Below are 23,742 nucleotides of genomic sequence, written 5' to 3'. Positions count from 1 at the left end.
TGTTATTCACAAGTTATTGCACAAATAGTATTAGCGATACTAATACTTGTTAAAGGTCGGGTATTCTAGCATATGCTGTCAATTTGCAGGACATTTGACATGGAAATATGTTAATTAACCTTTTTTTTTTTGTTTCGCGATTTTTTCGCTAATTCCTTTTGAAGACCAGCAACATTGATATATGGCCACAAGATTGAGTAGTGTAAACAAGTTACTGAAAACGTCCTAACACACGATAGATGCGATACAAAAATTGTTTTATCAGGGATTTACAGTGTAATTCAACAAAGGAGAGAGGTGTTACAGATAATAGGCCTATGACTTAAAAGGGAACACTTTTTCATTATTTTTTTTATTATCAATGCCTGCTAAAAACTAATGGAGAAAACACTGAATGATCAATCAAATGCTACACTACGTGACTGTTTCCAAACAACAGACGGGTATGTTTCGGGCTACCACGGATAACATCGATGATTACACTGGAATTGTATCAGACTATATTTGTAAGTGCATTGATGACGTTGTACCGCGAGTGACTGTACAAACTTTTCCTAATCAAAATCCATGGGTGAATGGAGAGGTCTCTTCAGCACTCAAGGCCCGGACAGTAGCCTACCAGTCTGGTAACCCTAGTGAGTACAAAATAGCCCGTTATGAATTAAGAAAACCCATTAAATTGGCCAAGAGACAGTACAGAGAAAAAGTGGAGTCATATTACACAGGATCCAATACCAGGGATATGTGGAGTGAACTAAGGACCATCACTGACTACAAAGGAAAGAGCCAAAGAGCAGATGTGACCTCAGTTTGTCTTGCAGAGGAGCTGAACTCTTTCTATGTCAGGTTTGAGATACCCACCAGGTCAGAGGTACTGTTAGAGCAAGACTGCTGCCCTTTTCAGGTATCTGTGACAGATGTGTGTAAATCTTCAGAAGAGTGAATGCACATAAAGCTCCAGGACCAGACAAAATCCCAGGGCGTGTTCTTAACCCAGGTAAAAAAGTAGTGTACTTAAGTGTATTAGTAATATGGTTAAAGTACATGAAGTATAAAGCAAGTATGCTTCTTCGTTTCTGTGCTTTATTTGAAGTGAGTTTAATGTATACTTTATAAAGTATACTTAAAAATATGTGTAATTAAGTTCAACTTCTGAGTCCAAAAAGAAAGTATACTAATTTCACAATAATCAAATTGTCTTTTGATTGCACTTTTTGAAAGTGTACTTTGTTGTTAGTGTATTTTAAATTTGATAGAAGTACCAATGTTTTAAGTGTATTAAATTTGACATAAATTTGAGTGGCAATTTAGTGTACTTATGGAAAGTGTCATTTCTGCAAATAAACTGTTAGCATACTTTTTTACAGTGTACTATCATCTCACTTCATTAGAAGTGTTACTTCTGTACACTTTGTACAGTACACTCTAAAATAAGTGCATTTTTAGTGGTATATCGGAATACTTTCACAAAATATGTTAAAATATAAAAAATATATAGTGATAATTTAATGCACTTTAAGTAAGTGCACTTATTTGTAATACAGAGTTAGTATACTTTTTGAAAGTGTACATTTGATTTCAACTAATTGGTGGTAATGTATCAATTTACTGTAGTCTACCAATGGAAAGTGTTTTTACATTGTTAGGCTGATTTCTGAAAGAGTAATGTGATTAAATGTTGTTTATTTTGTACAAATTATATTTTTTTCATTTGGCTCCACATCTTGGTGAGGGAATAAGTCTACACTATCACCACCATGTATTAATAAACACTTGATTGACAGAAAAGTCACTTTAAGAACAGTAGCCTAATTATTTTTACAGATATTGTATTTACATGTCAATTCAGTATCAGAATCTCAGTACTTGACAGTACTCACTCTCAAAAAAATGAAATCTCACTATTGCTCATCTTAATGAATCCTTTTTCGTAGGATTTACACAATAAAATTAGGTTTCTAGGTGAAAAGGAGTCAGTTATACGAAATGCATTCGTGTTTGGAGGAAATATGTCACTCTATGGTCGCCGTAGAAGCATTATTTCAAAACGCACAAACGAGGGTCTCTGGCTGTGGCAGGTCTGCCTCTTCTCCCTCACTCGTGGATTGTAAGGTATGTATTTGCTAAACACACGGTGTTCTTATTTTAAGTTCGGTGTAATTTTAGGGAGTTTAGCATGACAACAAACCTGGGAAACATGATACAATTCTAACGTTAGCCTGAGATGATTAGCTGCTAGCTACTTAGCCGCCCACATGAGGTTCAGCAGATCTCATGTGGGCGGCTAAGTAGCTAACAGCTAATCATCTCAGGCTAACGTTAGAATTGTATCATGTTTCCCAGGTCAGTTTTACTCCCTGCCGAAAATAGGGGTGGTTATGCCTTGATGGGTCTGTTTCATAAAACACAATTGAATGTTCATGGATGTGACCAGGTCAGGACGACTTCATGTGTTTGCTGTTTCATGCAGCTAGCAGTTAACGGCTAACATAAGATAGCCGCTAGCTAGCCCCGCACAAACCCAGCCTATGTTTATGTGTTAGGCTTAGAATACTAATAGTTAGATTATTATCTGAAAAGTTTAATGTTTAAACGTAGGTGCAGGCCAGTCTGTGTTACCAAATTGTCCTTATGTGTCATGAACAATTTGCGTTGTTACAGACACTAAAGTTCGTCCACAAACATTTGAATTATTTGAATGTCCGTGTAGCAAACCACACCATCTTGCCTAGTCTCTCTGTAACGTTTATCACGTGCAGACTATCTTTGAAGGACAAGTTACATAAACGTTAGACTTATCATTATTTTTGTATGATGTGATCAGCATTATTGTAGGCTACTTGCTCTCATTCGACTTCTATATTAAACGAGTAAAGCAAGCAAGTAAGTTTTTCATGATCATGGTAGAGGCTGCCTACTCTAAATGTTTGAGTGATTTGTTAATCACAAACAAGCCTCAATGTAATTAAATGTTTTCTTCCCAACTTTTAATTCAAATTCTAAAAGATTTCAGTCATCTGATATTATTATAGTTTTGCATGGTGTAAATTTGTTGAGTTTGATATACTTTCTCCACAGACGTGGGAGTGCAGAGTGCAAGACATCAGCGTCATTGAGGTCTCTCTTACAGAAGCATTACAGGTTAGCTCATGGTTACTTTTGCGGTAGACACCCATACCTATGTGCATAATTATTATCATTGTCCCTGTTTATTATAAGCATGGAATGCTCTTCATAGTCACTGAAGCAGATATCATACTTAGATCAATGTTTTCTGTATGTTAATTGTAATTCTTTCTACAAATGCTGGGTTGTTTTGTACATTCTTTCTGTCCCCTCTACCCTCGTATGGTTCAAGATGTGCAGAATTTCACACGCATTGTGCAACTGAAGTCCAAGTTTATGCCAGAACTTGACATCTGCTCCAGGCTGTCTGCTGAGTGCCATAGGAAGGGAGGAGAAACAAGACATAAGATTAAGGAGATCATGGCTGCCATTGATCGGGTTAGTGAGAAGTTGTTTTGTGCCTCCCACTTTGAAAACCAATATTAGGCCATGAGCTACAGGGCCGTAACATGCACCTGTCAACGAAACATTTTTGACCATGCTGACATGACGAATTTGAATGTTAACATTTACATTTTTGGGTTGCACTACCTGTTTCTACCCCATGAATAGATTTGCATTGAAGATCAATGTGTTCCAAAAAATCTCTCAATACATTGGAAATGCATTATATGAACCTCTACATGTGATTACGTAAACACACCTTGTCACATGCCCCACCTCTCTCTAAGTCATGAGCATTACATACATCTTATAATGCATTTCCAATGTATTGAGAGTCTTTTGAAACTCCTCTATCCATGGAGCAGTAAAAAGGCATTGCATCCCAATACCCAAATCTCCAAGTTAACATTGGGGGATTGCACGGTAAAGGCGTAGTAAACATTAAGATGCTTAATTTGTAAGTGTAAGTAAAGTAGTGTTATTATTACCTGCGTGAAGCTGGCCCCCCATATTATTCAAAAATGATTAAAAATACTGCTATTCGTTTGTGCTACGTTTGTGCCGGTTTGTGCCGTAAAAATTATCGTTTGTGCCGTTAAGGGTTTTTAAGTAATTCAACTTTACATTTTCTGGCCAGTGACGTCACTCAGCCCCCCATACATGTCCAAATTTCCCCAAAATGGTCTCAATCGTTTGTGCTACGTTTGTGCTGGTTTGTGCCGTTAAAAGTAACATTTGTGTTGCTATGTTTTTTTAAGCTATTCCACTTAATTTGTTACACGCGTGACGTCACCCAGCCCCCCATCGATGTCCAAATCGTCCGAAAATGGTCTCAATCGTTTGTGCTACATGTGTGCTGATTAGTGCCGTTAAAAGAAACATTTGTGCGACTATGTTTTCCACGTTATTATGGTTTATTTATTACTCGCGTGACGTCACCAGCCCCCCATCAATGTCCAAAACTCCCAAAAATGGTCTCAATCGTTTGTGCTACGTTTGTGCTGATTTGTGCCGTAAAAAATAACATTTGTTCAGCTATGCTTTTTAAGTAATCACGCTTTGTTACAGGCGTGACGTCATTCAGTCCCATTCAGCGTCCAAATCTCCTCAAAATAGTTGCGCTCGTTTGTGCTACGTGCGTGCTGATCTATTTCATTAAATGTTTGTGTTGTCTACTATGTAGAGGTTAGCCAGGGGGGCTTGTACAGCAGTTTTAGCTTATGCTAGACATCACCCAGCCCCATCAATGTCCTTATCGATTTACGGTGCTACCCTCTTTACTTGGCTGTTTCTGCTGCCCAGAATTTTATACACCAGTTGCTGGGGCGTAACGTCAGAATTGCTGTAACCAGAATTAACTGCTGCACAAACGATTGAGACCATTTTGGGGAAATTTGGACATGTATGGGGGGCTGAGTGACGTCACTGGCCAGAAAATGTAAAGTTGAATTACTTAAAAACCCTTAACGGCACAAACGATAATTTTTACGGCACAAACCGGCACAAACGTAGCACAAACGAATAGCAGTATTTTTAATCATTTTTGAATAATATGGGGGGCCAGCTTCACGCAGGTGTTATTATTATATTTCCCTGTTTTGCAGAATCCCATCATTGGCTCGTTGAGAGTTTGCCACCTGAAAGCACTTGTTGTGTACTTGAAGGCCCTGAGAAACTCAAAGGAATACCTGGTAAGTGTAAATGAATATCCCAAAAAACAGTGTAAATTCGGTGAAAATGGACCTCAGACTCTCTTACTGCATGAAAATGCATCAAAGAAGTCGTGGAGACGGACAGTATTTTTCATTGATGAAGCACTATAGAGCTTGCATCGGCGTACACTATATTGCCAAAAGTATAGTGATGTCAATAGACATCCCATTCTTAATTCATAGAGTTTAATATGATGTTGGTCCACCCTTTGTAGCTATAGCTTTTTTGACCATTCATCCAGAAGCGCATTTGTGAGGTTGTACATTGATGTTGGACGAGGTGGCTCTCAGTCTCTGCTCTAATTCATCCCAAAGGTGTTCTATTGGGTTGAGGTCAGGACTGTGCAGGCCAGTTAACACTAAACTCTGTCATCCATGTCTTTGCGGACCTAGCGTTGTGCACTGGTGCACAGTCATGTTGGAACAGAAAGGGGCAATTCCCAAAACTGTTCCCACAAAGTTGGGAGCATGGAATTGTCCAAAATCTCTTACTGTTCCAACATGACTGTGCATCAGTGTGCAAAGCAAGGTCCATAAAGACGTGAATGATATAGTTTGGTGTGTATGAACTTGACTGGCCTGCACACAGTCCTGACCTCACCTGACCTTTTTTTTCAGTTATTAGCTGGTTTGATGCTCATTGGGCTCAATGCCAACCCGGCTAATAGGCTAACTGAAAAAAAAAACATCATACTAGTCTCTAGGTATGGTGAAGGGTATGTGATGTGGGGCTATTTTAATTCCAAAGGCTGAGGATACTTTATCAGGATGCCTAGTATACTGGATCCATGAAATAAGTGGCTTTTAAAGATAGAAATCTTCCTGCCTCTATGCGAATTTAACATATGGGAGCAAATACTTATGACCCCTGTATTTTAAGGAAGAACATTTATTTATTTGCTATACATTTCACTCACAAAGACAATTGGTGTCCTTAAAGGTTGGATATTTCCTAATTTTTTTAGTCAACTTTAGCATGGGTTCCAATACTTATCCTCGCTGTATATGCTCTATTTTCTGACACAATGTGATACTTATTCTTTGTATCATAATGTGATACTGACCCTTTTTATATTGCATCCTTGTTTTAGAGCTGCCAGGACTGGTGTCATCACTGAAAGCAGTCATAAACAACATGGCAGATTCATCTATTTCCTCCAGCCAAAGCGACTCACCACGCACTAGCAGTGAGACTTGCAGTGAAGACATGGTACTATGACTGAAGTACCTTGAACCGATCCCTCATTAGCATTGTGCAGGCCCTCCATGAGGAGGACTTTGCTGCATTTGCGTGTTGTAATATTCAATAAATGTGAATGGTGATGTGTAGTTATGTTCCTGTTATTGTGTTATTAGCATTATATATCCTTTGCTTGAATTATGTATTTTTGTAATTTTATTGTAATAAAGTTCCCTTTCTGAAATGAGATTTGTAATCTGTTGTAATGCACTTGAAATTAATTGTAATGTAATACACTTAAAGTGTAATATCGACATGTATGCCAAAGTATAACAATATGGGAATTAAAGAACAGATAAAATATACTTCAAAGACAGTTCTTTTCTACAATAAAATATAATAATATTGCACTGAAAGTATGTGTCTATGATGTTTAGCTTGTAATTGAACTTCACTTGAAATATGTTACCATTGTCATAGTGGGACACTTTAAATGCACTAAATATAGTACGGAAGTGCATTTGTAGATCACTTGAAATATTAAAGAGGCATACTAAATTAACATACTTTATAGTAATACTTAGTATGATAACAGTATGTACAAAATGTACTTAAACTCAACTGTAAGTTGAGCTCCAATTATTTTTTAAGTGTACTTCTATTAGAATGGTCATACAATGTAATTGTACTGTAAGTATGCTTAATTGCTCATTTTAATTAGTGTACTTCAGTGCACTTGAAGTTTGTAAATAGTTGTTCCAATTTAGCATACCCTACACACTTGAAGTATAGTGAAGTTTGTATTACGATGAACTTAATACATACTTTAATATACTTAAATATACTTGGATTTGACGAAAAAAGTACACACTGTACTTATTACACTCTGAAAAAGTGTATTTTCAATAGTTTTTTTTTTTACCTGGGAAGGCCTGTGCTTCTGAACTGGCAGAGGTATTCACAGACATCTTCAATCTCTCACTGCTACAGTCTGTAGTACCCACATGCTTTAAGAGGGCCACCATCATCCCAGTCCCTAAAAAATCATCAGTGAGCTGTTTAAATGACTACCGCCCTGTCGCTCTGACCTCTGTTGTGATGAAGTGCTTTGAGAGGTTAGTCAAAGACCACATCACATCCTGTCTATCTACTGCATTAGACCCACTTCAGTTAGCTTATAGGTCTAACAGGTCTACAGATGATGCTGTATAGATTTGGCCTTGAATACTGCTCTCTCTCACTTGGATCAGAACAACACGTATGTGCGGATGCTCTTTATCGACTTCAGCTCCACCTTCAACACCATAATACCATAGGCTCATCATGAAACTGCAAGACCTGAACATCAGTCCCTCCATGTACAGCTGGATACTAAATTTCCTAACAGGCAGGCCACAGGCAGTACGGCTAGGTAACATCACCTCCTCCAGTCTAACACTCAGCACTGGTGCTCCACAGGGTTGTGTGTTAAGCCCTCTGTTGTACTCACTGTACATATATGACTGTGCAGCCACTGACAGCTCCAACACCATCATTAAGTTTGCTGATGACACCACCATAATCGGCTGCATCAAGAATGGTGATGAGTCTGCCTACAGAGCAGAGGCAGCAATGACATCTTGGTGTCAGGATAACAGTCTGCTGCTCAATGTAACAAAGACCAAGGAGCTGATAGTGGATTACAGGCGGCTGCAGGGAGAAGAACACACACCCATTCACATCGGGAGTGCAGCAGTGGAGAGAGTCAAAAGCTTCAGATTCCTGGGCATTAACATCAGTGAGGGTCTGAGCTGGACACACCATATAGGTGTGATCACAAAGACAGCAAGACAGCGGCTCTTCTTTCTGCGATGTCTGCGGAAATTTGGCATGGACCACACAATATTGACCAACTGTTACCGCTGTACAATAGAGAGTATTCTGACTGGTGGCATAACAGCATGGTATGGTAACAGCACTGCCCAGGATCGAAAAGTGCTACAAAGAGTTGTCAGATCAGCACAGCGTATTACAAGGACTGAGTTACCATCCATCCAGGACATCTACAGTCAGCGATGCAGAAGAAAGGCCAAGCGTATAGTTTCTGACCCCAGTCATCCCATCCACCATCTCTTCACCCTCCTGCCTTCAACATTTTATTTTCAAGTGTCTTTTTTGTCTTTTCTAAAAGATAAAAGAAAACAGATAACAGAGAAAACTAGAAAAGCACTCAGAGAGCGCAGACCTCCGCCTGTGTTGTTCTTAGGTTGTCATACATTTGAACCTAAACTATTCCGATCGCCACCACGTGGCCATATCATGCCATTAAACCAGTAAGCAAAACACATTAACGGCCCCGGAATCCCGACGATGTTACGGATCACTCCCAATTTAATCGTTTCTTCCTAGGGTCATGTCTGACCTTCCCTGAAAATTTCATCGAAATCCATCCATTACTTTTTGAGTTATCTTGCTAACAGACAGACAGACAAACAAACAAACAAACAGACAGACAGACAGACAAACGCTGGTCCCCGATGAAAACATCACCTCCTTGGAGGAGGTAAAAATAAACGAATGTCTCAGTGCATGTGAAGCCCCTAGAGATAGCAGTCCCACCCACAGCCTTAAGCCCCACCCACAAATGTCCTGTACAGCCAATGAAAAGGAAGCATATTGCGTCATGGTGACCCTTCCAAACTTGTAGTCCAATAGAAGGATGGGATGGGGGCTTGAAAAGGTACCTGCGCCACCAATTTCAAGTGCAAAGTCGAAGAGAAAAAATGAGACCACGATCCTGTGCCCTCCAAACAGACAGACACAAACACACACACATACACTCTCTTCCACACACACACACACACACACACTCTCTCTCTCTCTCTCTCTCTCTCTCTCTCTCTCACACACACACACAAATAATACACAACTCGCTCTAACTGTATTTCCCTCAGTGTATGAACTGAACATTTGTGCAAAGTGTAGGTGGGTGTTCTTGATCTGTCAGTTGTCATGGAATGCACTTCCTGCTAGAAGCATTCTATTTGATGACATTATAATCACCAAGCAACCAAGATGTTTGCATTAGAATGTTAGAGTTTAGAATTTAGAATTTAGAATTTAGAATTTAGAACTTAGAATGTTAGAATGTTGGGCAAAGTAGAATTTGGGCCAAACTTGCCACTTCTTCCATGAACAAGCTGAAGGCAAGTCACTTGTGATTAACCTCTGCGATTTCAAAGCGATTTTCAACTTCAATGGCTTTCTACTCAAGGACATTCAACACAGCAGGATCCTGGATCAGGACTGAACATCAGCCTCTGTTTCAGAGAAACCTGTCCTGTATCAACACTGTTGAGGAAAACAGAAACACTGTGCCCCTTTGGATACCTCCATCAAAGCAGCAATATCAATATGTGCGGTCTACACGGTTTTCTGCAAGTAAGGATATAATATTTGCAGTGTTCTTATAGTTAGGCCTAATAAATTGATTATGGTTGATATATTTATTTATATTCATATTTCTGATATATGTTGTAGGTAAGTATTGGAGGGAGTCTGGAGACAGGCGTGCTGTGGTCCAGGAAGAGTGGCATGGTATGGCCAAGCTGCCCACCTCAACATCTCAGCACCTCACTCTCGTGGGCAACGGTGTCAAGAGCAGCCGGGTGGCTCCTTCCAGACCTGTGGCAGTGGCTCCAGCGAGGAAGGAGGAGAACCTGACATTCGTTGGGAACTTCACTCATGCTCCGAACATCACCCAGGACCAGCTATTGGCCCTGCTGAATTCCCAAAAGGGCCCTGACTCTGGGAGTGCAGGCATCCGTGGTGTTCCGTCCGCCCAGAAGACACCACGCCATCTCACTCGGCCCTGTGGCAGTGAGATCATGAAACATGCCTACCCATCTGCAGGTAAGAAGAAGTCTATGTCCTTTAAATGTGGCTGATCTGAATAACTGACAACTAGAGTAGCTAACATGAATGTTTCTCTTCAGTTGTGCAGGTGTCAGCACGAGAGCAGGAGCTGCTGTCCGTCTCTGCTGTTCATCAGCGGGAGACTGGTGGACTGACCCATGTGGGCACAGTCAGCTCATCCAGTAGTGCTTTGAGGCAGGAGGCTGGACCCCTTACCTTTGTGGGGAACTTCACCGCCCCTGCCGCAGCACTTCATGGTCAGCAACACATGAAGCCGATGCAAGCCCAGGTGCCAGGCAGTGTCGCCCAGGGAGGATTCATCCCTCTGGGGGTCGGTCCCACTCAGTCCACCCCTGCAGCTTCGGCAGGTCTCCCCACTGGGGCCGGTGGTGAAGTCCCGACCTACTGTAAGAGCACAGTCCACTCCAACCAAGCGGAGCGTGTGAAGATGATGGAGTACCACCGTGACATGGCCTCCTACTACAGAGGGCTCAAGCGTAAGGCTGAGCACGTCCCAGCGAGGGAGGGGTCAGGGTGCCCCAACGAGCTCCAGACAGGAAGTGTCCGTGACAGGACCTTGGACCAGCCTCGGCAGAAGACGTGGTGGGACAACGCCACAGAGGGCGTCGTTCTTCCTGAGGACGCTGTCGAGAAACTTGATGCCATTCCTGGCATCTGGGATTTGGCCATACAGATGGGCTTTCTGACTGTCTGCTAGTCAGATGATTGAAAACAATTTTAGCCCAATATATTGTACATTGAATTTAATTGCTATTTTTAAAATAAAATAATAAAATATTATATTTATTACCATTATAAAACAATGACTCTTCTTTCAATAACTCAGAGAATAAGAGAATTACTAATAAATAGCCTACATATTTTCTTTTCATCCACTATATTAACTTGCTGCCCTCATACAGTATAATGTTAATGTTAATTATTTATAATTAGGCCTAGATATAGCATGTGTACACTTCCATGAGGCTCTTCTTATTTACAAGAACAAATATCATGCAATTGCTCTGCTCTCTTCACATCCGTAATACGTGGAAGTGTCTCACTATTGTGGCTCAGAGTCACCAGGGTCTGTTTCTTTCATGTTATACAACTGCTGAACATGCACCCAGCAGATTATGTAATCCTTTTACCACTGAGTGAAATACACAATACTCTTATGACACATTACTTGCTGTCAAGACATTAATTATTCCACAGTTCAAGTTAAAAATGAAAAGTGATAACACTTTCGCACATTTAAGTATGCATTTATCATGAAGTTAAATGAAGGCACTAGACGGTTCCAGCCAGGGTCCATGTGAAAAGATCAGTGTAAACTTCAATCAAAGAAAAAAATGTTTTTATATATGTTCCAGTCAGCCATAATCCATATTCATCGTCAAAATTCAGAATAAGTGGTCATATCCATTGTTAGAAAACCAGGTCAAAAAATATCTTCCAATATCTTTTGGTTAGCCATATTCCATAATCGTCGTCCAAATTCGTCGTTGTTAGTCGTGTCCATTGTCAGATAGCCATTAGGGTTCAGGTCTAGAGGGTTTCCAGTCGCTCACTGCTGGGAGAGGGCCGACTCGGACCTTGTGTCCATGCTCAGCTGCTGCTCAACTGCCAAGACAGAGCTGCCCAGGGGCTGCTGGATAATAGGAGCCGCTTCCACAGACTTCTCACGGCTCTGCTCTCCATCCACCACCACCTGCTGTAGTCCAGTCCAGCTGAGGGACTCACCGAGGGCCTTCAAACCGGTGTCACAAATCGACAAATCCTCCCCTAAAATGAGAGACTCTTCATTAGGAAATTGAATCCAAGACAAGTAGTACCATTATGCTAGGAATTGCATTTTACAACTAACAGTCTTTTATCTAAAAAAAAAAAAAAAAAAAACCAAACATTTGCATCATAATATGGACCAACTAACACAACTAGCTTTCAGTGCACCATGCAATGAATGATTGGATTCTGAGTTTGTGAAGTGTTGTTCAAAATCACCTGGCATCATGTCTTTGGATGGGCTGGTGTTTCTGTACCATTCGTGCCATTGAGCTCCTGTCATCGAACCAAGACGCTTCAGCTGCAATACACACAGTTTTGGGACATGTCAAATGCAATGTCAAATCTTAAAATCAATTTGTTCAATGACATGTTTCACAAAAAAACAATGCACACAGTTTTGGCACAGATGTCAAATGTCCAATCTCCAAAATAGATGTTTCATGAAAAAAAGTAAATTGGCCGTACCTCCGCACACATCGCCATAGAGATACGCAGGGCAAGTTCCCTCCTTTCATCCTGGTACTCCATACTACAAAGACGGCACAAATGCAGCTCAATAACATGTTCTGTAATCATAACTGATCAGTTGGTCTCATTAAGTTAAAGCCTCACCTGCTTTGACTGGCTTGACTGGTCAAAGATGATTCACAGTCCACAGATACATCCACAGAAGGCTGTGTCTGAAAAAAAACCCCCACAGAGCAACGATGTAGACAAAATGTCCTGCTCAACCAAATCAACGGTGCTATAGGGAGCTAAAACAGAGAGGAGTCTGTCTTACCTTTGCTGATTCCGCACTTGTGGGTCGGGATTGCTTCTGTCCCAATTCCAAATCACGATCCATCTCTTCTTGCCGCTTTTTCATCATGTACTCATACGTGGTAAGCTTCTTCGACACTGTACACATAAAGAAACAAAATGTTAGCCATATATGCAACACGTCAGCCATTTGTGGCCTTCAGGGCAGTCCCGTCTTTCCTTTCTGATTATCATATACACCTGCAAAAATACCTATTCTTCATACTCACAGAGAAATATATGAAATCCCAGCAGGTGAGTCATAACCACCAAGAAAACCAGCGTCAGTAAAAAGGTGAAGCAGCTCACTACCAAGAGTCCAGGGGAGCTGGTGTGCACAGGAGCCAGTGGGAGGAACACCAACCATGTCGAGTTATTCAGACCTGGACAGACAGGTACAGACTGAACAGATAGCACTGTGCCGCATGACATACACGTGTGAATGTCATCTGAAAGGGAACATCCCTTTTGCATGTAGCCAGCTAACAGTCAGGGCGTTATTGTACCCATGCAGCATTCAAACTAATGCATGTTTGCTCAGAAAGCATTCGACCAGTCCTCTTACCTTGAAACTGAGGGGCGGTGCGGAGTATGGCCGGGTTCAAAAAGTGCTCAATGATGATGAACAAAACAATGAGGAGCAGCAGAAACATTCCAATAGCAGCAGTCACAACGGCCACAAAGAAAAACCTGCAGGTTGGACCATTAATAATATAGTTAGATCAAAGAAGACACATTCTAATCCATTCAAATATCCAGCACCACATCCTAGAACAGGTCACAGGACGGTAGCAGGTAGGTAGCACTGTGTCATTAAAACCCAGAGCATGCAGTCATTACAAAGAGACTGCTCATGACCACATGTCTGAAGAGGAACAAAACAGTGGTGCTGAAAGTGCCCTGATGGCAACCAAAGAAACACATTATACTCAAAGCCAAGTTTCCTCTTACCAATAATTCCTCCTCCCCACACAATTATTCATATATTTGCAGTGGTGGTCAAAGTCTGTAACACATTTGTTGCAAGCCTTGGAGTGTTTAGCTCGAGGTCCCCTGCAGATAGCAACACAAAGGGGAGAGAAACAGCACAGAAGTAACATGGAGATGAGAATAATTCATGGTCATGCACAATCTTTGTGAAAATAAATCACTTGGAAAGTCTGAAAATATTTCTCAACTAGACATCTGACGAGGACAGTACACTCACACGTCAATATCACAGATTTTACAGTGTAGGTCAAGGATGACATGTGCATGTTGGCTTTTGTCAAAGGTCGGCAAGGTAGAGGCGTAGTTTCTGGCGCGCACAATGGGTTCTGCTGGGTCTATCAACACAGTTGCAATGTGGGTAACCAAGTGAAGAACAAAGAAAAATCCAAGATGCTGTGTAGATTGAAGTCAAGGTCAAATTCACTTGGGAAGAGAGTGATTGGAAAGAGGTAAGAAACTAAGTATTCTGTATATCAACACACCTATTTTTTTTAAAAAGGGAATCACAGATAAACTTCTGATTATTGTCTGACATTTGACCTCAGACAGAGAAGAAAACAGGCAAGGCCCAGCACTGCTTATAAAAACCTCATAGTGTGTAGAGTGCAGTCAGCTCTCCATGAAACACCCATGTGCCCACCAATGCGCTAGTGTGCACACTGACAGCCCTGACGTCAAGAGCCTATCAACCCCCCAGCATGCCACAGCAGGGCTGTGTGTGCGGTGGCCGTCTGGAAAAACGAGGCTCCTGGAGGCACAGCCAGCACAGCTGCCCTGACTCCCTGCCAGCCACTGATCTGCTCTCATCTCAGCCACGGCCAACGCCATCCGCACGCTCCCAACGCCATGGGCCGAGAGCGCAACACAAAACATTCCTATTCAGATGTCAGGATGATCTTTAGGGACTGCGAGCAGACAAGCCAGCACTTTGATAGCTTGGTGCAGCCAGCATCACCAGCCTTCGTGTTGAAATGCCAAATCCAATCAAAATGGAGATGCTTAGAAACTACAAGTGAGTGTTGAAATGTACAGAAAACTGACCAGTGTTGGTGATTGACAGTGGTGAAGGATTAGACCACATACACAGTTATATTTCTGCAAGACACGCTGTCCTAATGGTGAAAATAGGAAGATGAACTAATCACACGCACCTGTCCACCCTAAGACATCCTAAGTTGCTTTCAAAGCTCATGCATCTAGGCTACTCACAGTACACAGAAAAGGATACACCATAGGCCAACGAGTCCCATGGGGAGGGCAGCAGTGGGATGTATATCCCAAATCCGACAACAACCAAGTAAATGTAGGTGAAGTAGGAAACCAGCTGCTGGGGCGAGGGTCGTGCGGACCAGCCGTTGCGGCGCGAGCGCGGTGCAGGGGTCACCGGTTCATTGCAGCTGCTCCCGGGGGCCGGCTCGGTCCGCCTCAGGTGCTGATCGCAGCACCTCATATCTGAAGGGAGGGAAATGGTTGAGGTAAGGGTGAGTTGTGAAAGCCAGAGTTAATACATTTGCTCCTCAATGTAGGCTATGTGTCCCTACTTAAGAGTCAGCAGGAGTAGCCTGCAAATGAACACAAATAGGCTAAAAAGCTCAACAGATCTAGTAGGAACATCTAGTAGTTTACCAGAAGTATTTTCTTGAAGTTCGAGAGAATCACGAGAGATATGCCTTGAGATGGCGTTTTATCGTGCAGAATGAAAGACGGTTGCCTTGTAAATTAACTCGTAAATCCCAGGCTTCTTATTTACTCTCACCGTGATGGTGCACCATAAACGCAGCTTTGTGTATGGCCACTGACGCCGACGATGCCCACCACCTTCGAAACCAACCACCTAACTTTATTATGGCCAGAAATTAATAAGATGTATGAGCGAAAGTCTAAATAGGTTACAGGCTTCCGTAACTCTTGAAAACTATGAGGCTTGGCCATATTAAATGTAACTTACGTTGTGTGGAAGGCGTTACATTGGTGGCAGAAGCATGCTCACTAACATTTGCATTGGCGTGATCATAGGCAGGCTAAAAATTGTTAAGGTGGCGCGATAGTCATTAAAAAAATTGCAAGATTCACAGTGATATGTCAATGAATAATAATTAATTCTAAAATTAGATCAAATTGGCATTTTTATTCAATTCGTTTCGGTTCTCGGGAAAGTTTTTGCGCTATTTGCGCTCTACGCGCTCTACAGCCACCGTTAGCCCATATGAATTCCTTCAATGTTCCTAAGACACTCCTCAGTTAATTGGTTGGCATTATTGTTTATGGCTCGGTCCGAACCACATAGGCCTATATTAGCTTCCCATAACTTACAGAGCCAGGACTGTTTAGCCGACGAACTTGAGCGTATTTACACAAACGATGAACGGACAAGAACACCATAATGAGGAGCAATTAATTTCAGTTTGAGGTTAGAATATGCAGAGAGAACACAATGGATATTCATAGGGCAGTTACCTTTACCAGTGTTCAGCAGCGACCACTTGTAAAGGCGCACTTACTTCGTTAGACTCGCAATTCTTCTATGCTGAATGCACCTTTCCATTATTTCAGGTTACTTACCATAAATAGTTTGGCAGGTGACTTATTTTCAGACTGAAGATTTTCAAACACGAGTGAAAGGCAAAGCAACTGAAGCTAACGAAGTTATTTCAAATGGACGAAAAGAATAAAACGATCATTTCTAAACGTAGGAATGGCTGTTTGAAATTGGCAAAAGTAGCCTAAGGTCAGAGGCCAAAGATCTTTCCATTACCAACGCAGAAGTTCCGCAATTTAAACTTTTAAATATTTTTCTTTCAATTATACCCATATGTATTATAGGCATCCTTACCTATTCCTTGGATTTTGAATTGGATTTTCAGAGAAGTTAATTGTTTACTGTATCTAAAACTGTTACTGTTAATAAAAGAACTACACTACACACAACAGATTGGTCGAGTGAAGCCCATATGGCAATGATTCATTTTTTTTTTTTTAAACGTCATAGATGAACAAATAAATGACGGTGAGTGACGTCATTAACCTCAGTGACGTTCGTGTGGATTAAATCGTGGTGACATCACAGCGATTTCCTATTTCAGTTAATGTGAGTACACTTCCTCTAGCCTACAAGGGAAATGCAAATTTGATGGACATTTTCCAACATAAAACAATGATCGTTTTAATTTTAGAATCGTTATCAATGCCAAAATGTTACATTAATGAGTCCTTCTGTGTACTTGTCTACTTCCTTGTGGGTGCTGGTAAGGCAGTGAAAGGCAGGGAATTCTGGGAGTTGTTGGACTTTATCCACATGACCCAAAAATACATTTTCGGCTTTTTTCTCCCATCTCAGGGGAAAATGAGGGAATGATGCACGACCATTCAAAAATATGACTGGGTTTCTAACAATAAAAAGCTTAATGTAAATGAGTGAAATGCTCCTTTAATCATTCCTGGCCTGATTTATGGGACATTTTAATAATAAAAATAATATTTTTTTACTATGGACAGTATATTTTGATTTCCTAGGTAATGAAAGCAGATATCCTGAAATCCCCCTGTAATTTTAATCTTGTTTGTAAACAAAATGATTGTTTGCCTGACTTATGACATATGACATTTGACATATGTTCAAATCTATCTACCGGAAATTATTTAATGAGGCAACTCCTCATTTGCATAATTAAACATACAAATTTTAAAAACTTGCAATACTTTTTTTTCATACTTGTGTAAGTAATCAACTGAGGAAGTTTCATGGTGATATCATTTAACATTTTTACCCTATTCACCTGTAGTGTCTCACTAAATCCCGAATATGGGGGAATGTGGTCAAAGAAAACTAGCAGACAGGTGGGGAAATGCACTGTATGTTGTCACAGAGAAGAATTGTGACATTCATGTGTATAAGATCCACAACTCTTCTACTGGCCATGAAAAGATTGTGAAGGAGAAGAAACAGAAGGGGGCCAAGGCGTTCCATGTGCGGAATTTTGGCCCTGCTTCTTATTTTGGTCATCCTTTTTAGTTTGGCCCTGAAATTGCATCCCTTAATGGAGTAGTATGGGTAAAGCATACATTTTCTGAATCCTTGGAGTCCTGAGAGTATTTTAGTTTCTGTCTTTTGTGTCTGTAATATTCTCTGATGCCACAGGGCATAAAGAAAGTGTATAGTTTAGGCGGAAATGGTTGCAAATGTTGTGTTTTTGTTGGCTCAAAGAGCTCCAGTGACCTCTGTGTTAATCAGAGGGCTCCACCAATGTGCTTGAATGAAAGCTTAGGATGTACTCTTTAAAATGATACCACACTCAATATGATACCGTTTTTAGACCCTTGTAGTTCCGCCATGCACCACCAGTTGAAATGAATTGAAATGAATGGGGAAAATATTATTATTATTTTTTTTTTTGCAGACTTTTTTTTAAGCATTGTTGACATAATAGAAGTCATTAGCTAGCATTATTAGCAAGTTGACATGGTTAGCATTAAAGATACTTAAATACCAGTCTCTGTTAGCATAGTTAGCATAAATGCTGGAAATCATCAGCTAAGTTAGCTGATCTACCTGGTTAGCATTGTTAGCATAGTTAGCATTTTTACATAAATGCTAGAAATCATCAGTTAAGTTAGCTGATCAACCTGGTTAGCATTGTTAACATAGTTAGCATTTTTGCAAGCCCACTCTTGCAGGTCCTCGGACATGCACATGACATGGGCAGTATTTCAATTATAGCCTATGTAAATATGTAAATACGTATTTAATTACTTTAGTGTATTTTGTAATTTGTATTTTGCAGGATTGGAAAAAATCAAATGTACTTTGTAACAATTTAATACTTAAATACTTAACAAAAATCTCATCATTTCCCCCCTCAAATTAGCCAAAAATTCATCACACAGCCTCTTACCTAGTATAACCATGACAATATGCTATGCTTATCTTAGTCTGGGAGCCAAAGGTCAGAATCTTTAGGACATGAACCCCATGACATGAGGATTTATGTGGGGTAGACTTAGTACAGTTGGGACAGTTTTTGCTTTCCCCATTACCACTTGAAAGTTTGACTGTAAAAAGCCACTGAAAATAACTGTGTTACATGGTACAGTATATCTTTGATCTGTGCACTAAAATAAAACCCAAAGTATATATCCGTAAATTGTTTAGATTTTTCACAATTAACTCATAAACACAAGGTGGCATTTTGTCTCAACCGTACCCTAATATAATTATATTGAGTACAGTTGAGACAGTAGCATGGTACAGTTGAGACGCCCATTCATGATGCTGGAAGGCTGACTAGCCATTCACTGCAAATGTAGCAAACTTTTTAAAATGTGTAATCTGAGTGTTTCTTTTTATTTTAGTCCATTTTTTAAAATCTAAATTGGCTAGATAGACATAAATAGATAGACATAAATCAGGGACAAATGTTTAAAGATGAAAATATCTTTTTTTTTCTTGGTTTTATCATGGCTTATTTTCAAATTATGATGTAATCCTTAAAATCTTCATGTTATAAGATATATTCATTAATAATACATAGTTTAAATATCAAAAACGTTCATTTTTTTGACATTTGTGTTCTATATTGCCTAAATGCCATCATAATATGCACAAATAAACACCATAATCCAATGGGATTTTATCCGGGTACAGTTGAGACAAAGTGTCTCAACTGTACCCTTCTGACCATTTTGCACATTTTTCTAAATAATGCAACAACCTTGCATGAAAGGATGTCATGAAATATGTCAGTTTGTAGAGCACAGAATGACCTTTGCAATGATGTAAGAAAAGTATAACAGTAACATTGGAGTAATAAGATATTCACTGTGGAAGGAACATGGTTAAGTGAAATTCTCACTATGGTAAAAATACTTTTGCCAATATCTTTGGACAGGAGATACACAGTGTATGCACACAGTGTCCAAATTTCCCATGATTAAAGAGAACACTAACACATATGTGTAGCAAAAATCATAGATCAGGCTTGGTTTGCAGGCAAGATATTTAAGGTGTCTCAACTGTACACATGACCCAACTGTACTCTGTCTACCCTAAGGTATCAACCAAGGTGTCCTGATCTGCAGAAATAATGGAGGAGACTGAGGCAAAAACCTCCCCAATGCGAAACAGTCTCGAGTTTTCAGCTCCCAGTTAATTAATTCTGTATATTGAGACAACTCACAGGATGTTACTTTATTTGTCCCCCGTGTTGCCAGTCATGTATGAAGGCAAAAGGCATGCATTTATAGCACAAAAAGGGAAATGCATTTCAATTTAAAAAGGCTAACCTGTTCAATCTGTTGTACTACTCTCATTGAATACGGAAAATGATGGTGGGTAGTTTGCTTTGTCAGAGTTGATTCCACTGTTGCAAAGCCTGCTTGTTGTCAGTTCAATCATCGTTTATATTGATATAGGATGCTGATTAATTTTTTTTACCAGATCTACTTCATGGGTAGCCTGGCTCCGCCTTCCTACGTACTTCCGTTCAGTTTTCATTTCACTCCACTACGCAGTCTGAGTCTGCGGTATATTCACAGGTTTTCTCAATACAAAAATGTGCAGGTCCAATCAGCGAACAGAGGGAGTAGCTGAGAATGATGACGTTGAGGTCGCTAGTTTGAGCATGTCACCTCACGACCAAACGTTTATCGATTGGTTATGGCAGATCTGAGAGGCTCTGGGCAGAGTATCCGCATTCAAGGAAATTCATGCTTGGCAATGGAAAGTGTCCAGACTCTCTGTACATTATGAATGTACGAGAGTATGGTAGGACCAGGCTACTTCAGCCCAAAGTAAAGAATTTAGGCCTCTGTCCGCCAATAAAAAACTAGTATTTCTTGTAGTTTTTGTATTTTGTAACAAAATAGTTTTTGATGAATTTGTGCCCACATCTGCGACATTTCCCATCTATTGTTCTTCTTAAGTTTTATTATTAGTGGGCTTGCTGCTTAAAGGAACACTCCACCGTTTTTTTCATATTAAACTACGTTATTCCCCTAATTAAGACCAGTTGATACATACCTCATGTTTCAATGCGTGCACTCACTGGCTCTGGCGCGCGGCGCAACTTTGATAGCACTTAGCTAGCCCAAAGCATTCATTAGGATCCAAACAGAGATGAAGTTAGAAGTGACCAAACACCTCCATGTTTTCCCTATTAAAATACAGTTACACGAGTAGTCACACGACCAAGTATGGTGAGACGAAATAAAACGTGGTGCATTTCTAAGCAGGTAAGAGGGATAACTATATTACGTGGCGCAGTAATATTCTCACTCTAGCACTTTCAGTTTCACTTCGGAGTGAGGATATTACTGCGCGGAGTGTAAGTGCTCCCAATATTATTCCGCCACACACTATAGTTATCCCTTTTACCTGCTTAGAAATGCACCACGTTTTATTTTCGACAGTCCCGCCCCTCCTCCGAGAGAGCTGCTTTTCCGGATGTAAATTTCTCATTATTTCTCCCACTGACGTCTGGAAAAATCCGTGTGTAAAGAGTTTAAGACCATGCCTTAGGCTAAACAGCTACGACGTGACTCATTCTTATAGCCTACAACACATTATTTCGATCATTTTTGTTTTTCGAATCAGAAAAACAAAAAAAAAGGCAAATTGGTACAAGACTGTGGGGTGGATTCGGGTAATGTGGGACACTCCGCCATTTTTGGAAATACGCTCATTTTCCACCTCCCCTCGAGCAAAACAATCGATATATACCTTGTTCCCGTTCATCCAGCCATTCTGTGAGTCTGGCGATACAACTTTTAGCTTCAGCCTAGCATAGATCATTGAATCGGATTAGACCATTAGCTTCTCGCCTGCTAGCTTCATGTTTAAAAGTGACTAAGATTTCTGGTAATTTTCCCATTTATAACGTGTCTCCTCTCAAGTTAGAAAGTGCAATAAGACCAACTGAAAATGAAACCTGGTGTTTTTCTAGGCTGATTTGACATGGAACTACACTCTCATCTGGCGTAATAATCAAGGCAACTTGCAAACTACTGGCACTACTACTGCTTGTTGTCTATGGGGACTATTTTCAAATGCTGCGTACGATATCACTGCGCCTATGGTACGTTTGCGAGTTGCCTTGATTATTACGCCAGATGAGTGTAGTTCCATGTCAAATCAGCCTAGAAAAACGCCAGGTTTCATTTTCAGTTGGTATTCAGCAAATGCAAATCAGCGCATATTTAATTGTATCATGCCTAATTTGCATATTCAAACATTAAAGTACAGACAACTTGTAATACATATATTTTTCATATTGACCTAGGCAATCAACTGGTGAAATTTCATAGTGATATCTGCTTGTTAATTTTTTTTTTACCCTATTCACCTGTAGTATCTCCACCTTATGTTCAACACATTGGACAAGAAATGCTTAATATATGAAATTGCCCAAGGGATATCACCAGGCACCCTCCTAAATCTTAAAGAGGTACCTCTAGTCAACTAGATTCTGCAACCAAAAAAAACTTTAACCGCCAAAACCAGGTTCACCTAAATTATGGCATTTGGCTGCTGGACTATGATGCATTGATTTCAGAAAAAGACAGTTTCTGGTAAAGGCATTTGCTAAACAATATTTTTCACACTAGAATGATGGCAACATGTTCAATATTATTCCTAAAGGGTGAATGTATGGGTTTAGAGGCCTGAATAATCTTTTTATGTTATTCAATTTCAGAGATATGGACCTTTTTGAAGCAAAAAGTGACCATGGCAATACATTTGACATGAAAATAACCTGAATATAGGAAGATAATATCAAAATGATCATTCCTTGTATCAAATCAAGTAGAAAAAGTGTCATTATACAACAATTTATGACTAAAGAAAACTGAGATATAACCTTTTCTCTTTTCAGTGGGGGCCATTTTGGATTTAACGGTAACTGCCACTAGAGGGGCCACCCCAACTTGTATCCACGGATTTTTAAAAACCTTAGGCCCATACCTAACACCCTGCCAAAAATCAAAAACTTTTCCAGAAGTGCCCAATCTTCATGATTTTTCACGTATTCGGCCCTAGCTATTGACATAGTTAAGAAAATGGCACAAAATAATACATTCCTTTATTGTATGGCCTCAACCAAGCTCATAACATCACTCCTGACTAAAGGACCACTCATTTGATGTATACCAATTAGTCAAATTTGGAACTGTGATTTTCAAAATTTCAGCAGCCCAATTTGACCCCTAATCTGAGAAATACCCGGTAAATCATAAAATGTCAAGGTATCTCAGAGGTTGCCACACTTAGAACATTTATAACAGTTTCAACTGTATGTGGATAATACTTCAATAGTGTTAATAAATATCACAATGTCACAAAAGGACCAAACGTGAAACTGGACATTATTAGCATAGATACTGTATGAGCTTTTCTATGCTGATCACCTGACTGATGTTTCAGCATGTGTAGATGTACTGAGCTGCATTTGTTACATCCATACCGGCAGTGGTACTCCTCTCAACTTTGCTGTGAGTAAATAAGGGTTTGTTTAGACTTGGCTTCTTTTTCAGATGGGAAGTTGTCAAGACCACTTTTTCAGTTACGTTTTTGTTCCAAAAAAAAAAAAAAAAACAGCTGGAAGCATGTTTTCCTGATATGCAAAGTATCCACTTGTAATTGGTCAGCTCTCAAAAAACAGTGGGACATAAGGCGTTTTGTCACTAGATGTTGAACATTTCTCAACTTTAAAAACAACTCTGAGCTGACAGAAAAACACATCCATGACCGCATTTTAAAAGAAGCCGAGGACTTTTTTGAGAACACGGTCTACTTCATAGGATTATAATGTAAAACGGACTATTTAAACGGAGTATTTTGATGTAGTGGGTGGGGAGGGAATCTATTCAAGATAC

The 23,742-nt window shown here is 40.1% G+C and overlaps 2 protein-coding genes and 1 long non-coding RNA gene across 3 annotated transcripts; 2 read left to right on the top strand and 1 right to left on the bottom strand.

Annotated features, from left to right (window-relative positions):
* The first annotated feature begins 1,887 nt into the window (after positions 1–1,887).
* On the top strand, positions 1,888–3,798 carry LOC134082200 (uncharacterized). The gene is made up of 3 exons (XR_009939599.1): positions 1,888–2,112; positions 3,079–3,141; positions 3,359–3,798. It is a non-coding gene; the product is annotated as an uncharacterized LOC134082200 (long non-coding RNA).
* Positions 3,799–9,980: 6,182 nt separating this feature from the next.
* Positions 9,981–11,014, top strand: LOC134083472 (uncharacterized). The gene is made up of 2 exons (XM_062539797.1): positions 9,981–10,293; positions 10,377–11,014. Exons 1-2 carry the CDS (start codon positions 9,981–9,983, stop codon positions 11,012–11,014), a joined length of 951 nt encoding a protein of 316 aa, XP_062395781.1.
* Positions 11,015–11,866: 852 nt separating this feature from the next.
* On the bottom strand, positions 11,867–15,325 carry LOC134083471 (palmitoyltransferase ZDHHC11-like). Its single transcript, XM_062539796.1, has 9 exons — positions 15,104–15,325; positions 14,093–14,268; positions 13,837–13,938; positions 13,451–13,575; positions 13,116–13,334; positions 12,869–12,984; positions 12,700–12,767; positions 12,553–12,616; positions 11,867–12,049 (listed from the first exon to the last, which is right to left on the bottom strand). Exons 1-9 carry the CDS (start codon positions 15,323–15,325, stop codon positions 11,867–11,869), a joined length of 1,275 nt encoding a protein of 424 aa, XP_062395780.1.
* Positions 15,326–23,742: the final 8,417 nt, after the last annotated feature.

This window comes from Sardina pilchardus, chromosome 6 (genome assembly GCF_963854185.1).
Source record: "Sardina pilchardus chromosome 6, fSarPil1.1, whole genome shotgun sequence".
NCBI lineage: Eukaryota > Metazoa > Chordata > Actinopteri > Clupeiformes > Clupeidae > Sardina > Sardina pilchardus.
This window is presented reverse-complemented; position numbering and strand designations above follow the sequence as displayed.

What these genes read in the sequence shown, in the direction of transcription:
- LOC134083472 (XM_062539797.1), top strand. Translation starts at nt 9,981, where the DNA reads ATGGCCAAGCTGCCCACCTCAACATCTCAGCACCTCACTCTCGTGGGC. An exon ending in ACATGCCTACCCATCTGCAG is followed by an intron (nt 10,294 to 10,376) that starts GTAAGAAGAAGT and finishes GTTTCTCTTCAG; the next exon opens with TTGTGCAGGTGTCAGCACGA.
- LOC134083471 (XM_062539796.1), bottom strand. Translation starts at nt 15,325, where the DNA reads ATGAGGTGCTGCGATCAGCACCTGAGGCGGACCGAGCCGGCCCCCGGG. An exon ending in AAAATCTGTGATATTGACGT is followed by an intron (nt 13,939 to 14,092) that starts GTGAGTGTACTG and finishes TGCTATCTGCAG; the next exon opens with GGGACCTCGAGCTAAACACT. An exon ending in GTGGGGAGGAGGAATTATTG is followed by an intron (nt 13,576 to 13,836) that starts GTAAGAGGAAAC and finishes TCCAACCTGCAG; the next exon opens with GTTTTTCTTTGTGGCCGTTG.